At 39.9% G+C, this 18,904-nt stretch overlaps 1 protein-coding gene across 1 annotated transcript in view; it reads right to left on the reverse strand.

The window, feature by feature from the left end:
* LOC104544595 (protocadherin-23-like) overlaps positions 1-18,904 on the reverse strand; it is a gene marked incomplete at its 5' end in the record, with an annotated part of 59,039 nt that overhangs the window by 18,884 nt on the left and 21,251 nt on the right. The window contains 7 exon segments of the mRNA XM_010189510.1: positions 2,385-3,242; positions 4,492-4,701; positions 4,946-5,080; positions 9,668-9,907; positions 10,720-11,563; positions 12,572-12,729; positions 18,428-18,527. Coding sequence (XP_010187812.1) covers positions 2,385-3,242; positions 4,492-4,701; positions 4,946-5,080; positions 9,668-9,907; positions 10,720-11,563; positions 12,572-12,729; positions 18,428-18,527 — 2,545 coding nt within the window.

Genomic DNA, 18,904 nt, shown 5'->3' on the forward strand with positions numbered 1-18,904 from the left:
CATTCTGTTACCTCAGTTCCTTGAAGCATTTCCGTAATTTCAGGCTGGATTGTCTAGCCTGACCCATGAATGTTTCAACACTTAAGAAAATTTAAGATTAGATTAGCTTACCTATTGTCATAAAGCTCTGAATTTTATTTTCTTTCTTTAAAGCAATACTTGTTCCCTAACAAAACCTATCTTCACTCTTATTATTTTGACTGGAAAGAAATTTTAATGCAGAATGAATGCATGTTAATCCCATCTCTCCTGAAAAGACTGAAACCCCAGGGCCTTGACCTTACAACCCTGACAAACAGGTTTTTTTCTGATGCTATCTGAAAACGCAAGCCTGCTGAAGAGAGGGAGAGACAAAACTGAGAGCCCAAGACTCATCTCTGGAAACACCTTGGTCTCTGCTTTTGAGCCATCTACGATGGAGGACCCCTGGACATCACCACAATTGACTCTCAATGGTAGATGAATGGAAAGACAGACACCAAGAGGTTAACAGTCACTGCTGGGATATCTGAAGTGTATCTTCTGGAAGCAGCAATTCCTCCAGGGTAGATTCTCCTTTGCAAAGTGACACACAATTAATTACTGCACAGTGCTGACTCTAGGAAAACAGGGTTTGGAAGCCTTGGGGTATCTGTGACTCACATTCACAGAAAAATTCCATTTTAGGGTGTCCAAAACTGCTTCTAATCCTGGTCAAATTTATGAAATAAATAGGCTTTTTTAAGATGTCAGGACAAATGTGGTTAGGGATTTGTTGGGTTTTTTTCCTGCATACGTAATAGAAGCCATAAATGAAACTCTGGCTTAAAAAATTTAAATAAGCATTTTTATTCTGTGGGTTCAGTACTCAGAGTGCTCAGCAGTGAGTGAAAGAAAGGAAAATGCTCCTTTGCTTAAGGAGACCTGAATGTACACCTTTCATATTTCAGGAGCTGCTGTTTTAACTACTGCACACTCCACTCCACACGCCTTCCTGTTGGAAGCCTTCCACTTCTTCCAAAATCCCATACGATTTTTGACCAGACAATGAGAGAGCAAGAAGGATGCTCTAGCCTGTTGGTTTGGTCAGTCATCACAACTTCTTAAAAACAGCCTGAAAACAAAATATTTCATTTATGGGTTTTTTTGTTTTAAAAAGAGTCACTTAATTTAAAAAAGTTTTTTCACCTTATTGCGTATTTTCAGTCTGTTAATTGAAACATCAATAATACTGTATCTTAAATTATCTGTATCTTAAAATACACTGCTGAAAATCTGGCCTGTAGTCCTAAATAGGCTCAGAGAAAGGAATGGCTGAGTAATCACAGCAGTAATTACTGCAACAGCCATCTTCACTCTCAGTTCTCTATTCTGTTTGCAATTATCCAAGAATATCGATTGGCTTTCAAAATTATTAGCACATTTCTTTTTTACTAACTCCTAATCAAATATATAGGCTGTTACTCGAGATCGGAGAAATCACTAGTCTTGCAATACTCTTAGGAAGTAAAGGAATATTGCTTTCATTTAACTGAGGGAAATTTTAAATAACAAGAGGATAAATGGCTTGTTCAAGGTGAATTTCATGAGGCAGTGTTTGAATCTGGAATACAGTGCAGGTCACATCTCTAAATATGTTGATTGGACAGAGGGAACTGTGGGCAGAAAAATGTGGAAGGCACTCCTTTCTGCCCCTCATTACGATGAGCCCATCCCCTGCAGCAGGGAAATGTACTTACTGTATTTAATTGGCAGAAGGCACAACTACTAATACTCTCTGAATGATAAAAATTAAAGCAGTAATTCTCATTGTTAAACTCAACAAAAATAAATAATTCTGTAAGCATTGTGTGATTTAAGTTTTTTGTCTACAGGTAGCATTCAATAGTGAAAGCTCTACATCTAGAGATGCTCTGTAGAAGCCTGTCCGAGTGACAATGTACCACAGTCTCCAAACTTCTCTCCCCATCACCCCACCCAAGCCCCAGTCCCCTTCTGGAAAGTCCAAATCTTCAGTAAGGTTTTAGAGTATCTCTGAAAGCTATTACAGTTCATGAAGGGTTTTGCAAGATCAAGAAATGCCATGTTGCAACTGGTACACAGCACTCATCTCATCTGACCCTGTGTGCACTGACAAGTGAAACAACTGGTAGACACTGTCCACCCATCATTAAAGTCATTTTGCTAAAAGAGTGAACCCACTGATGCTCAGGGCTTCTAATAATGCCTCTAAAAGAGCATGCTGCTTTTTCACTCTGACGTACTGGAAAAGGGATTTGCTTCATCCAAATTAACTCTGCTGCTGCACAGGAAAAAGGTTTCCCTGTAGTATTCATTACAATTACCATTCCAAAAGGAGAGTGGATTGGCAATCGCACGAACACAGACTGAGATTTGATACCCACCTGCTGCACTGTTCTCAAGCACGCTTGCTTCATACAGGTCACGGCTGAATGAAATTGCCTCCTCTTGTTCCTCTGTAAAGATAACGACCATAGCTGTGGCTGTTCGAGGTGGAATACCTCGATCTGAAGCCGTCACTAGCAGCTGGGTACTGAAGTCCTTGGAAGTCAAGGGCTCCTGAAGAATGATGTCACCTGTCTTTGCATCGATATGAAATACAGTTTCCTCTGTCATCAAGCTAAATACAACATCTCCATTTGCCCCCAGATCCACGTCCTCCACTCTCACGGTAGCTACTGTCTCATTCACAGGGGTTTCAGCAGGCACAAAAGCCCTGATAGGATTCTGCAGAAAAATGGGATCATTGTCATTGACATCATCTACGTGCACCACAACACTCACAGTGCTGCTTCTTGGCAAATGGGTGCCACAGTCGCTTGCCACAGCCCTAAACGTGTACTGGGATTTGGTCTCTCGGTCCAGTACCTTTGTAGTAATGATAGACCCCGTTACGCTGTCAATAGCAAATGCTCCAAAGGTGTCATCAATGAGCGAGTATGTAATTTCACCATTCAGACCATCATCTTCATCAGAGGCAAAGAGGTTCAGGATGGGTGAGCCTTCCTCTAGGTCTTCTCTCACGGAGATTTGATACTGGCTCTTTGCAAACAATGGGCTGTAGTCATTTTCATCCAAGACCGTTACATAGAGCTGGGCAGTGGAGCTTCTCGAGGGGCTGCCTAGGTCATAGCACTCAATTACAAGAGTGAAATTGCTGACGTCTTCTCTGTCCAAGCTACGAGTGACCAGCAGTTTTCCTGAAGTGTTATTTAGCGTGAAGTATTCTCCAACATTTCCACCTTTCAAACACCAAAATAAAATAATCACAAACAATTGCTTTTGAAAAAAGAATCCCTTGTGAATACTGCTATGTTAATTGCAATAACATGATCCAATTGCTCATACAGCTGGTGTGCTCATGTGCCTTTCACATATTTTATTCCTTATATGAATTAAAACCTGCATTTCATTTAAACCAGTGGGTGGCAATGACAGTAAATGCAGAATGTCATATCAATTTACAGAGTGGCTATTTTGCCAGATGCATGTCTTATTTCCCAAAGCAGCACACTTTATAAAGTCTCCTACAACTATGCTGCTGAATAAAGTGACCTCTTCCCAACCTTAGTTACAAATTCCAGAAACCTATAAAGCATTGCTGACAACTGCAATTACTTGTTGCTTGTCTCTTCTACAAACCTGTCTCTTGGAAGTGAATGGCTGTGCAAGGTCTTTATCTGGGGGGCAAGGGGAGGTGGGGGTAAATATGAAGCAGTTGACAGAAGAGAAGTCAGTGTTTTTAGTAGCAGTGAATGGTATACATACTTCATAACATGTAGAAAGACCAAAGGTAATTAAATTGAAGATCGTAAGAAGTAATAAAATTAAAATCAAGAAAACATAAAGGAATTTGTAACTGCTTCTTCGAAAACAAATGTGTTGGCTGTTACCACAGTAGCTATCTGCCTATGTTTGAGCTATTGCTGAGAGCCACAAACCAAAGTAAGCACAGCAAACTTGAATTTGTGCAAAGATATTACAGGAGGCTTTGAACAGCTGTGGAGCTTACATTGGCACAGTGGACATGGGGAGAGTTCAGCAATATGAAAAGCAAGTATGACATTATTAATTGCTGGGTGAAAGAAGCTCTCATGAAATAAGATTAAATAAATAAAATTAAATAAATAAAATTAGATTAATTCTTGTACTTCTTTGCAAGGGTATATTTACATTCAGAACTTCCAGAACTATAATAAAAGGAACAAAATTATGTCTCTGTGATTAATGCCTCCTTTCACTGTTTGGTAGTTTTTGTTTTTCTTTTCTGTACTATTTCAAATCCAGAAAGCAGACTGAAAGGATGCCTGGAAAGTGCTTATTAATGCTGACAAAGGGGTGAAAGATTTCATTTTTTTTTTCCACATGAAAGAAGCTTGTGGACCAGATGGGAGCTAGGGAAGCCTGGTAAAATCAAGTCTAGTCTAAAACTTGGATACTGCTGTTTATATATGTCCTGATTTATACTAATAAAAATGGAGTGTAACTTACCAATTATTTTGTATCTTAGAGCTCCGTTATTGCCAGCATCCATATCCACAGCCCGGGTAATGTAAACAACAGAAGGCAGTTGGTTTTCTGGAATACGAATCTCAGAAGCGGGAAGAAGAAACAGGGGAGAGTGATCATTTTCATCCAGCACTCTGCAGATAACTGTCACCGTGCTCGACAGCGATGGGGTTCCACTATCTCGAACCAAAACTAAGATTAATAAAAAGAAAGCAAATTTTATACATCAGTTGTAGGTGCCACAATGGATACTCCTTAATAATATCAGAATAGTAAGAGTTAGCTATGCTATGCAAAAAGCACATGCTCTTCTATTCTTGAAAACCTTACCACTTCCATTAATTCAGATGGCGTAAAAAAGGTAACGCTGATAGTAACACCACACCCATTCTCACTTCATATTTTACAGGCACTCAAAGCTATTTCACACCGTTACCTTTAATACTGAAAACCTCCTGGGTTTCCCTGTCCAGTGATGCAGTTGTTACGATTTCTCTGCTGTCGGAGTCCATCCTGAATTTCTCATAACCAGTTCCTGGCAAGATTTCATACCGAAGCAAGGAATTCAGTCCTTAAAAGCAGAATGGAAGTCTTAGGAAAACACAGCCACTCTCCTCACATTCAGGTCTACAGATTTGTCTCTTTCTTTTCTCCCCTACCCCAGGAAATGAGTTAGGGATGAAATTATTAGTTTTAATGCAATGCTTCTTCATTAGCACAAAAGATCCACATTTAAAATTTCGATCTTCAGAAGTCTTGCCCAGTTGCTGCTTTTTGCCAAGGTTCTGCAGCCACTCAAAGCGACCCCAGGAACATTTCTTGGCACTCAGGGCACAGCTCCAAACAAGCTGACATATCAACATCATGCAAGAAAGCATTAGCTTATACTGGGGTCTCCATGCATTTGTCTTCTGCCCACCCTGAAGTAGGTCATTTATTCCTCAACAGGACATCAGGCAGAACACTGGGCTGCTCTGGTTCTCCACTTCACTTGGAGTCAACACAAGTATTTCTCTACAGTACGACACTGAATAGTATAAACATTCAGAGAAAACATCTGCTTCCTGGCATGCCTACCAGTTCTAAACATTTGTAATACTGAGCAGCCAGGTGCCTAAGTCCCACCAGGACTCACAGGGTAGCCATCTCCTAGTTGTCTTCAACAGAAAAGCCAATTTGGTGGCCATTCCCACAGCCCACCTCAATCATTTTAGACAGCGACCACTTGTAGCCAATCTCTGAAATGATATTGCTTCATTTTACAAAGTCATGCAGGATTTACAGAAGGGAGGGTTAAAGATTCTCCCTCTCTCAAAGTTTTTCTGAATGCCAATTCCATTCAGTTCCTAATCAGACCCATCACTTGTATTACAGTACAGGGATATTTGTCTTCCTGTCTTTCTCTAGGAAACAGTAGGCTAAAACTGTGCAGGCCTTTAAAAACCTGTATTTCAAAGTCGCCTGCCGGAGATGAACAAGAAATGTGACTCCACGTTCTTACTTATTATGGTTATAAATTAAGTTATTTCCTATTTCTTCTAGTTTCAACACCCTCCTGAGGAAGGTATATTGTCATCTCCATAACACTCATATTATTAACTTTAATGAATTTAATCTACATTATACTTGAATCACTTTTGTGATTTTCTTTTCAGGTTTTTGTAAGTTTCAATCATTCTGTGGTTTTTTTCAAAAATCAATCAGTCTTTTTGAAGTATAGGGACAGTCAGTGCACCTGAAAAGCTATAGCACCCCTAGTCATACTAGCACCGCTGTTCAGAGTTAAACACTGCCTGCCTGTTCTTTTCTGCTGCAGCAGCAAACCAGAAAATCTGCACTGGAGTTGATGGACAAACATCAGCATGAGAGAAGAAGTAGAGCTTACAGTTTTTAGGATCCGTTACTTCCTTTGTTTGCCTTTGAATAGCTTTGCTAAATAGCTGACAAAACTACTGAGGTTTGATTAAGAGAATTCTTACTGCAAATGCAATTGCACTTAAAGTAAGCCAAGGGAGGGACGTATTCATACAATACATGGCAGAAGGAAAATGAATTCCTTAAATCCTACCAGCTTTTCAGAAGAAAGAAGAAAAAAAAATCACAGCAGTAAGGACAATCAATGAGAGTGTCTTGAAAATTTATGGTTACCAACATACACTGTCTGATCTGTCTGCATTTGATACCATTCAACTACATTTAAAAAGACATTCCCAGGTCTGTCTGCACTTGCCTATCCATAATTACCAGTATACTACAGATGGAAAAAAGATCCATGACCCTGCATGGCTGATATTAAGTATTGGCTTTTGGTCTTCTGCAACTCAACTGCTTCAACCCAGTGCCTTCACTGTCAGATTTCACAATGGACATTATTCACAGACAGTGCTGAAAAACCGTACAGGTGCCATCCACGCCAACTATTCACACACTGCTGAAATTAAAACTTGTAACCCTTAAGGCACACAGACATGCAACACCTTAATCATATTTATTTTGCAAGTACTTACTGCCTCCTTTCTCACATCCAGCTGCTAGGAGCACACATCTAGCAGTAGGAGAAAGTTGAACACCCTGCCCAAGAGAAGATCACATTTGCACTTGATCCAACCTGTTGGTTAATTATTCAGTAGTGCCAGTCACATTTTGGGTGCTCAAATTACAAACTGAAATGAGAGACAAACTATTCCTCCTGTGCATTGCGAGCTGGAAGAGGAACTAAGCCCCTTCCTTTCCACTGGCTGGTGGCAGGTACCCCTTCCCCTGCAGACCAAATGGCAGGGTGGATGCACGGTGCCTGAGCTGCAGTCAGGGAAAAGCTTTTTCTCTTAAGGCTTCAGACATAACCACTGAACCACAGAGGTGAACATCAGCTTAAAAGCAGACCTAGACAAATGCTAATTCAGTCCATTCAGAGCTTCTGCAAAGACTTACCTCAAGACAAACCCGTGACCTATCTTAAACATTCTACAGGTATATTTGCTTTTCTGTGCATTAATTTTCAGCATTTACTTGTACTACACATGTATTTACTCCTGTATTTACTTGCACTGGGCTGTTTGATATCAGCCTTGGAGCAGGTGGAGAGCCCCCACATGTAAGAGGGCTTAGGGAACATGAGGCAACACAGAGCTGCAGTACTTGCAGCTCTTGTAATGTCCAGAAGGGAGTCAGCGAAACGAGAAGTTTCATGGATATCCACGTGAAAGAAAATCATTACAAGTAAATATTTTAGTAGAGATTTGAAAAAAAAGGCCTTTTGAACTGGAGGCAGGCTTAAAGTTTGGGTCAAACACAAAGAAGGTGACAGCTGCTTGCCTCCCCTCTTTGCAGGGAAGGAAGCAGAAAGACATAAAATGAAAAGTTGACGATGGCTGCAATTGTCAGTAAAAATGATTCCTCCCTGTGGTCAGACAGAGAACATATGAAGTGAAAAAAAGAATATTAAAAAAAAAATCTGTGGAGGAACGTCCTCCACTGAGATGATGCAAACATTACTGGGATGTGAACTTTAAAGAGGAAATAAAAATAATGTAAAAAATGTGACGTAAAAAATAAAGAACACTATGAGGGGAGTCATCTTATTCTAAAATTCTGTTCCAAAAAACATAAGAAAAGTATATAAATCCTATTTTCTTAAATTACAACCTTCACATCAGTATTTGTTTGGAACAATACTGCAACATGCATATGTCATGGGGCCAAATCATGCAAATGTGAGAAAAAGACCCAACAGAAGGACTGTGGTTACTGGAAAATGTACTTTAAAAAGAAAAAAAAAAACAAAACCAAAACAAAACAGGAAGGAACCTTCAGCCACAGCAGTGCTCCAGCCCAAAGTGTCTGCACAGGCAGGCGCAAGCTGTGCCACCCAGTACACTTGGAATGTCCTTCCTCCCCACCCTGCCAAGCCACTCCTGCTCCCTCCTCCTAATGGTTCTCAAAATCTCCTTTCTGCTGGATTTCCCACAAGACATGCAATAAATAAATATAAGGGACTGAGAAATGAGGGAAAGGAATTGATGCAAATTCCCACTTTCTTTTATTTCAAATACTGCCTTTTTATAGTGTGATCCACAAAAGAAAGAAAATACTTGTAAGAGTGGGGTACAGAGGTAGACTGTGACACTGCTCAGCTGTCAAAGATTTTTCACAGACAGGGCTACCCACCCACCATTCCTAATTTTTAAATACTTTACATACTTGTGGGGAAATGTCTCTTCTATATTGTACCTTTAATGAGCTTACATCAGCCTTTTGTAATCGATACGTGCCCTACATTAAAATGACACATCTTACTGAATACAGAAAATTATTTTGCTAACAAGATCAGCCTGGTCTGGTGGGAGATGTCCCTGCCCATGGCAAGGGGGCTGGAACTAGATGGTCATTAAGCTCCCTTCCAACCCAAACCATTCTACGGTTCTACGATCATACACATTTTAGATATTTCAAAAGAGCAGGTGGTTGAAGAACTGGAGGGAATGTTTTGTTACTTAGCAAAGACTCTCTCACATTTAGTCCTTACCTGTGATTCAAAGAGCATACAAACCACCCCTCCTCACTCATCCATTCTGGGTATGTTTGAAAAGCAATGCATTAACATTCTTACATATGGTAATTCATATTTAAAATCCTGAGCGGCTTCCACGATCCCTTCAGAGCTCAGCTAGCTGGAAAATCTTGGATGACAGTGCCACTCTCTGGTCAGAAAACATTAGTGCATATTCTGCCGGTTCTGCTACAAAAACAGGACTCATGTCTAGTGAGCTGTTTTAAAACTATTCAAAATGCTCTGATTGAGAGCAACAAAACATTCATATATTAACTCTGAACACTGTTTGCTGATATATAACCAAAGCATGCTGGCTATCTTCACACGAAAGCTACAGTACGCTGAGCTACTCTGCATCACACAAGCACACATTTTACATTTAACATATCAGTCAAAGATGAAGCTACCCCAGTGTGCAAGTCAGAATACCTCCAAGGCCTGAATAAAGGGTGAGGGTCTGAACCAAAAGCCATGTTTTGAAACTCAAACTTCACACATTACCTTGGGAAGAGCACAAAAGCTGTACATACAAGCACAGCAGGCAGCGAGATTTGATAGGTTTCCTGTGGTCCACAACAAAATTAACAGCAAAAGGGCAGAAATTACCTGCATCTCTGTCCACAGCTTCCACCTTTATGACAAACTCCCCTGGATCTTGGTTTTCATGAACTGCAGCCTCGTATGGTTGCTGCAAAAATATCGGGGTCTCATCATTCACGTCAAGAACGAGGATGGTCAGAACCTGCGTGGCAGAGAGAGCTGGGCTGCCGTCATCAAGGGCCATGACTGTCAAACTGTAGCGCTCCTGAAGCTCACGGTCCAGAAGCTGTGCTGTAGTTAAGAGTCCTGTTATAAAGAATGAAGGTATTAAAAAAGAACACTGGTCCAAGTTAGGATCCCAGGTGTTCCAGCACTCACAGGTTCAAAGGAGCATCACCATGCACACTGTGCCACTGCTGCAAGGCTTCCAGCCTTTGGAATCAATCGTTACCTGTGATTCCCTTTAGAGTGCTAACTGGCCCAGAAATACTAATTTTGACATCAGTTTTGACTCTGTGAATCAGTGTCTGCTGTATCACATAATGGATTCAAAATCAGAACAAAAAACAGAAAATATTACAACTATTAGGGTGAGATTTGCATTTGTGTGCAGATGGTGTAAGAGCTACAGAACTCATTCAGGAACCAGAGAATTTCAGAGGGCTGAAGAATAAAATTCATCATCACTTTGAGCTTTCAGTGAACACGTTCTACCCACAGTGCAATGCACATTTCAGTATCTTGACTTTGCCTTTCCTTGTGCATATATATAGCAACATGTGTGTGTGCACATGCTTTAAGGATGCATCATGGAAAAATCAGAATTAATTATTTCACTGTGCATGCTTTCTTCCCAATTTCCTTAATGAGCTACTGGAAGGTACTCCAGGACACAACACAGCAACAGTCATGCAGAAATTTTTGAGCTGAGTCTCATCGAGCTTGCCTACTGCACATAGCACTGCCATGTTCTGCCAAAGGTAACCTCCCTGAGGATGGTAAGTCACCTGGGTGGACACCATAGTAAGGTGGTATCTCATTATTGCATTGTATATGCTCCCAAATATTACTATCAGAAGTACAGCACAAGAAACTCCAGAGAACAGAAGTTACCGTACCTGTGGTTTTATCCAATACAAATGCTTTGTTTTCATTGCCTGAAAGAATGTGGTATGTCACTTGTCCATTTCTTCCCTCATCAGGATCCTTTGCAATTATGTGATGCACAAGGAAGCCCACCTCCACATCCTCCATGACAGAGGAAAGAGGTGAAGACGTAAAACCGGGGCTGTTGTCATTGATGTCTAAAATAACAATTTTCACAGCCAGGGAATCAAGCCTGCGATCAGTCGGATTAATTGCCTGGTCTGCCGCAGACACTGTAAGGATCACGGAGTGAGTAATCTCCCTGTCCAGTGGAAAAGCTGTGGTCAAGGTGCCATATGAAGGGTGAATAAGAAAAGGATTTTCACCCACGTTACTCATTTCCAGGGAATATTGTATTTTGCTGTTCAGAAAACTGCCATCTCCATCTTTTGCATTGAATGTGTAAACCAGAGTGCCAACAGGTACATTTTCCTCTATGCCAATCACTACAAAGTCATCTTGAAAATACGGAGAATGGTCATTCTGATCTTCTACATCAATACTTAGGAAGACAGTGTTATTCTGTGGAGGATTATTATTGTAATCCTTTATAATAACTCGCAAAAGGAAGTGTGAAGCTGTTTCATAGTCAAGTTCCTTGGAAAGAAAAAGGTCTCCTGTCAAGCTATCTATTTCAAAATGAACATCATCATCATCATCTTTAGCAATACTGAAATGCAGTTTCCTGTTAGTTGTTAGATGATTATCAGGCCACTTCAGAGAATTCAACACTTGTGCAGGTTTAAAATTTTCAGGTACAACAAGGTGCTTGAAATCCTGAGAGAAGACAGATCTCCTGTTGGGAAGTGGGATTACCTGCAACAAAAGCACAAAGACTGCAATATTTCCCCATTCTTCTTATGAATAGTGTAATTAAATTTGTTTCCCTTAATTGAAAGTTTAATAATTTATTATTTGTGACTCTTTTTATCTTAAGTACACCTCAATGTCAGAAAACAAACTCAACATGCTCCATGAGAGTCCACATAGTCCTTGGCCAGTTCTATAACTCTGCCTTTCATTACCATGTTTAAAAAAGGGACAAGGGTGTCTCTCACTCTCTGAATCACAGGGGTCCAAAGGCAGACGACTTTTACTGCTATCTCTGCTCCCACTCTGAAGCATTTCAACTGTCTCCCTACACAGGATAGCATCACAGGGACAGATGGGACAAAGACAGCATGATAGGTTATGCAGTTTGCCAATACAAGCAGGTAGCTGATGTTCATGAGAACAGCATCACGGTGACTCTCAGCCTGTAATGAAGGAGCGCACAGGACAAAGTAGCCCCGCTGCACTCACTGAACAGCAGGCGGCTGCTGCGGAGAGAGCACACGCTGGCTTTCACACTCCCATGCAGAGCAGCCCGGTATAAACCAGCACAAAAGAATGAGCTATCCTTACACTGGGTTACACAGACAGGATTTAGAAGAGTCAAATAGTGGAGAAAAAAAATATGAAATCTACTTTCTTCCCCTGCTTTCAGTCTCTCCTGATACTTGCTTTTCATTCTGCCTACCTGGATAGTTTCCTTCTCTTTTCCAGCGTTCATAATGACCTCCTACTAAAGCACAAAAATCATCTGTTTGCAAGAAAACCCAGAATGCTGCTGTGTACTCTTAACAAATCGAGTCTGCCCTCTCATTTCCTCTTTCAACAGAAAAATGGCTAAAGAAAATTATCATGAGACAACATGCTTACGATTTTGAACTTCTTCCTTTCCTCAGCTTATTTCCCTAGCTTCTCCCAAAATTGTTGGGTTTTTTTTCCAAATAAATGAAGTATCTAGCATAACTGTTCCATTTGTACAACATAAACAAGTACCTGGATGTAAACAGCAGCATGGCCTTGAAGTGAAGGCATCCCCTGGTCACTGGCTGTGACCATCATTCTGTAGTCTGATCTCTCAGCATGTGACAAAGACCGGGTTGTTCTTAGCTCTCCACTGACAGCATCAATCTGGAAGCATCCTATACCCTCCTCTATGGGAAAAAAAAAAGGATATTGGTTATTGCAGAACACTTCTGCTGGCCTCCATAGCACTGAGTACTGTAATTTAAGTCTTTTAGATACCTCCAGGGATGGTGACTCAATCCCATCCCTGGGCAGCCTGTTCCAGTGCTTGACAACCGTCTCAGTGAAGAAGTTTTCTGTAACAGCCAAGCTAAACCTCCCCTAACACAACTTGAGGCCATTTCCTATTGTCCTATCACTTGTTACATGGGAAAAGAGATCGACATCCATTTTCAAGGAATGCAACATAAATTACTCTCCAATTTTTAATGAAATGGAAAAGCACCTATTAGTTGGTACACTTTACCAGAAACTGAGGAAAGAGAATTTGTCTTAAGTACTTTTGTCTTAAAATACTATGCAAACAACTTTTTGCTATGTGAACTTTTAAGAAGGTGTGCTAGTAGGTTAAACAAAGTCATACAGCATAAGAGTTGCTATTCTAGTAAGCAACTGTGGTAAAAATAAATTCAGTGCAAATGCGGCACACAAAACACTCATAAAGAGCTGTATTTCCATAGGCACCTAAGTAAGCATGAAGCTGTTTATGTTCTCCAAATCTGTACATGCAAACTAGTTAGCTGCACATATAGATGTTTGGTTTTGTATCTGATCGCCTTACCTGCAACTGTAAAATATTTGTACCTGTAGAATTTGAACAAACACTAGGCAGGTTCTTAGAAAACGGGGTTTTCACAATTAACAAATAGGAGTTTTTCTCCAGTATTGTTGTGCTATTTTTGACTAACTGGAGGTTTCTAATGCTCCACGAATCCCTTCTGGGTTGACTCGTGCAGTCTGGAACGCAGCAAGGAAATTGCCAGCAACAGAAACACTATGTAGAGACAATTATACTGAATGAGACAGTCCTGCATTCTGCATTTTTCACGATAGTTTCAAAATACTAATGCTGCTACATTACTGTTTTCATAAATAGCTTTTGGTCGCTTTCCTGGTTTAGGTCCCAACAGTATGTCCACATTCTCAGATATGCTATTTTGTTTCAGATAATGTTTCATGACACAAAATCCCAGCTAAGCAAAAGGCAGAGAAGATATGAAAAACAGAACACATAATGTGAATTGCACACATATACTTCTAACATTTTGTTAAAACTGACATTTAAAGTAACTGATAGGGAGAATGAACAAGAAAACAGTAAACAGAAGTGAACAAAAACTACCCCTTCATTTTTCTACCAAAATGAAGCTACAGTTACCAAACTGAACTAAAAACCGTAAAATAAAAATAAATCAGAGAAGAAAAACATTACAAGTACATAACGGCAATCTGACCTGGAGGCTATGAGGACTCACCCTTGCTTCAGCAGTGATGAGGACAGTCAGTACCACTTAGCATAAAGACCAATACTTGTTTTTCTGTTTCAAGTAGCAGGACGTGGATAGCTACACTCAACTGAAATAGGTGTCAGTCCACAGAGCTTCTGCTGTGTTGAAGCTTACCAATAACATTATTCACTAGACACTATAATTCCACTAAAATCCAAATACTGCATGAAACTGTCAGTTTCGTGCATATTTTGGGGATGATAAAAGTAACAGAAAAGTCTGAAAATGTTGGAAAGAGCTATTGTATAAAGCCAGAACCCCTTGGGACTTCCATTTTGAAAGCATTTCTCATTTCCATCTTTTTATCTAGTACTGCACTATAAAGACAGTCAAAACTGAAACATCTTGTTTCTATTTTGTTGGTATTTTTTTATCAGTCTATTTTTTTAATTTATTCATGGACAATTTCAAAGTGTAGCCATCTGATTCCAAATCAGAAAAAAACTTCAAGAAGAAAAAACCCTTGTGAAATGGATTTCCCTTCATCTACAGACAGATTAATCAAACTATTATACTGTATTTTGTAACTAAACAAATTTCTCCCATTTCTGAATTTCAAGAGCCTACCTAAAGACAGATGTTGCTTTTCAACTGATGTAGTAGATGACATGTACTACAAGAACAAACAGACCACTTTTGGCGGTCATACTTTCACCCAAGATTACTGAGGGCAAGTGCACGTGAGTGGTAGCTTCCTCCCTTTCTAAATACACGCCAAATCCTCCTCCTCATTATTTCTGAAGTTCAAAGCAAGGGAATAAGGGAAAAGTAGGTTTTCAGTAATACACTCAATGAGCATCTCAGACATCTCTCTGAAAGTTCACGCTCCCTGCACTTCCAGAAACCTGAATTTGGTAACTGCTGCTTACACCCTAAAGATGTCTCTTTACGTAGGGAGAGAAAAGAAAGAAATTGTAAGATAAATGGATAAGAAAGAAGGAAATTGAGAAGAGCAGATGAAGCATGGAACAGATCAAAATTTAATCTCTTGATGACTAGACTCCAACAGCCTCAGACTTGTCTTGTGCTTGCAACTCCAGCCTCACCTGTCAGTAAAGCCATAGGCTTTTTTACTCAAGTTTTCTACCTCTGCATTGTCCAAGCTGTCGACCAGGCTTTCATTTACATGAGGTTCTCCAAAGTCCAGACACCTTCTCAAGTCTGTGCTCTCAAACATAATCACAGAAACTCCAGCTTTGGACAAAAAAGTTGACCTGAGAAACTCCAGGCAATGTGTGGCTGTGAACTCTGGCAGAACACTGGAAGCTCTCCAGGGACTGGCATTCAGGCACAATGGCCCAAAAAACAGACAAAGTAACCTAAAGTTTTCTCAGATATTTGTGACCTCAATATGCAGTGTTAGTTAGACGCATATTTTTACCTGATTTCCTGAAGAACTGTATCTTTCCTAGGTTTCATAATACTTAGTACCTTGGCCATCTCATTCTCATTTGAGATGCAAGAAAAGTTGTTTTGCGTAACAGAAAAGACGACAGCAGTGCCATGGCTCCCAAAGAGCTTGAACACTGAAGGGCCGCTGCAGAAACAGCCCTTTGCAAGTCTAGGAATGCTACTGCAGGCTGCTTGCAGATCACCCTGGAGAACAAGTACTTGTCCACAGAAATACACATACAACATGTGCCAATTTGTGTGCATTAGCAGTGTACACTGGGCTTCTCCTAGCATTCTGGTGCTCAAGTGCTAATGTAGTCGCTGAATTGGTCCAAATATACCTGTCAAAGCCTCTACTTTACCAGTGCTAGGTAGACACAAAGCAATAGTTTGTGATGCACTATAAATACAGACTAATTTTTGTTATAAATGCTATACTATAACCTATTGACAGTCGTAAAGAAGGCCAGGCAAATCACTTTGCAATTGCCAGTGTCACTAAGGAACAGTGCACATAGCTGAGATTCACTTCCTTCTGAACTAGGTTACTCTTTCAGTGATAATACAGAAGTGGAAGTATGGTCATACAATCATGCATTCCCATACACATGAATGTTGAAGGATGAGTTGTTTTGATTCTCTGGGAAGATGAAGGGGCATTTTGAAGGAAACATTTCCTTCAAAAGGTTAAAAGGTTAAAATTTCAAGGTTAAAATTCATCTTTTGTCTCAATCTCATAGCTCTTTCACAGACTTTTCCTTACGTAATTTGTTGGCATTTGTCATTAGGCCTCCTGCATAACTTAATCTATTGCTGCTATCTTGGCATTTCCTTAAGATCTCAAGAACATTTAAAATTACCCAGTGACTTTTACAAGCTGAACAGCTGACACCGACACTTACAGCTCTTAATCTTATGGCAGTCTCTTAACTGTTGAAAAGGGCACTGGTGTGCATGCAGTCCTCCAATTAACCTGATGTCTTTGTGTTTAACAAATATGGCTGTAAATCAGATCATATTTCTTCTTCATATTTTAGTACTGAACAATGTCCCAGAACTAGAAATTATATTTTAAATATAAACCAGGCAAGAACTTCACCATGAAACTGAAGACCAGATGTTAAAGGCTGTGAGCCAACTAACAACAACAACAAAAATTAGTATCAGAGAAGCTCAGCTGTTTCTGGATTTGTTTATCAGGAAAATATCTAGTTCTGAGGCTGGGAGGGCTCTTCCAGTGTTCTTTTGCTGCTGTTTTTATCCTTTTGTTCTTTCTAGTGACAGCATTTGCAAGACCAGTCATATTTTGTGTTGCTAGCCATTTTTATAATTTGAACTTTCTAACTCCCCTCTGGGGCTTTACAGTGAAGCCAGGAAGAAAATCCAATGTGCTGTTTGAAAGAAGGATATAGTTAAGATACACAGACAGGCATAGGCCCCCGAAGAACACTTCCAGTGTTGCCTGGCCATCACCCTTCAAACAAAGGCTTGGGTACTACTCATTCTCTTTTTCTTAAGGGGGATCGTTATGTGCAAAATCTTATTATTCACAATGCAAAAGCCTAAGATTCTCTCCAATACCCTCTGGAAGACACAGTCACTTGTATCCAAATTAAGGCAATAAAAGTATGGCCATAAACTGACCCTACAGTCTTTTATTATCTACACACATTTCAACAGAAAAATTTTCAATAGAGCTGTTAAATGTCTCATTTTTTAAGCATTTTTGGTGGAAAAGCAGAGTTAGTTCTCTTGTCCTTGCGGATTTGGATCCTAAAGCCATTCCATTACCACACAGAAGTCAAAAGGGTACATAAAGACGCAGTATAACGTAATCCACAGCAATCTTTTCATAATTTCAGCCTTGGCAAGAAGAGGCTACAGATTCCTTTGCTCTTTAAGAGTGAGGAGTAATGTAGTTTGCAGTCTTCTGTTCTTTACTCTGCAGTGACAAGTAACTGCAATGAGTTTAAATCAACTGAGCTCACATTTGAATGCTGCCCACACTAAAAAGAACACCTGAAGAAATGTACTGAGTGGATGGAAATACTGGAAACGTTTTCTTGCTCTGATGAAACAGTATGTTTTATGTGCAAGTTACCATGAACTGCAAACACCAAGCTGAAAAGGTATTAAGAAATAGTTCAGTTCTTGGAGCCTCTTGCTGTTTTGAACCAATAATAAACTGAAGCAGAAGATACAGACATATTTTCCTCACTGTTTACAGATGGAGTTCTCTCTTGCGTAAAAGTGTAGCAAGTGATATTTGACAAAACCAGATCACATCCACATCTTTCGTCAGTATAAATGCCCCAGTCCACTTGCATTCTAATTCTGGACGGCTCCGTTATTTCACTGCAAACAAAACTGGATCCTACAGTATACCTCAGAAGTGAACAACTACACGTAGGAATTGCAGGGAAAACTAAAGAGGAGAAATTATTTTAAGCAGCCACGCTACGTCAGGCTAACACAGTGCTAAACAAAGGGTGAAACATGAACTAAAAACCACAAGCCTCATTGTTTGCTCAGATTATCCACTGATCCTTCTGATCCCTGTCTCAGACTGTCATGAACTGTTCTTTTAGCAGGAAAAATTTCAATTGGTCATGGGAAAAGGGAGATCATCTTTCCTTTAAGATGTTAAAAAACTGACTGAAACACTAAACTGTACAGTACAACAGCACGGTCCTAATCTTTTCTGAGTGCTGTCTGAACACTCTCTGGCTGCCCACACAAGCAACCAAATCCCTGGGAAGATGGAGCAGATGGAGGAGGTAGCTGCCTCCTCAGATACTTCAAAAGACATATAAATGATCCTGGTCCTAAATACACAAAATAGACATAAAATCTCGTATGTATACACGGCACCTCTAAAATTATAGTTATTTCAGTGTATCTTATGAATAAGACTTTAAATTCTTACCTGATTCTACTGAATATAATACAACACCGTTGTTTCCAGAATCAAAGTCTTTTGCAAAGATAGTGGTAATAAGTGTCCCTGACGGCTGCCCTTCCAAAACCTGTCATCAAGCAGTTTAAAAATAATTTGCAAATATACATAGATAACAGCAATCCTTAAAATAAATTCCTTCCCATAACACAAGAGTTCAGCTGTTGCACTATTTTCCATTTCAGTAATACTTACAGGCAGTGTAAAGAGCATTTCAGGAAATGGTTACAGAATACAGTTCTAGCAATCCTCTGTTACAGGCTGCATATATTGCTATTTCAAAACTCTTTAGTACAGCAGACTCAGAGGTCAGAAATTAAAAGAGATTCTACTGCATACTTAAAATTATACACATATATCTTTTATATTTCACAGTATAAAAGTCAGAGAAGAGCAATCATCCGATAAATTCTGAAAGTTCCCACTATACCCGATGCTCAAGCAGGA

The sequence above is a fragment of the Mesitornis unicolor genome, unplaced genomic scaffold (genome assembly GCF_000695765.1).
Source record: "Mesitornis unicolor isolate BGI_N332 unplaced genomic scaffold, ASM69576v1 scaffold5068, whole genome shotgun sequence".
In the NCBI taxonomy this organism is placed as follows: domain Eukaryota; kingdom Metazoa; phylum Chordata; class Aves; order Mesitornithiformes; family Mesitornithidae; genus Mesitornis; species Mesitornis unicolor.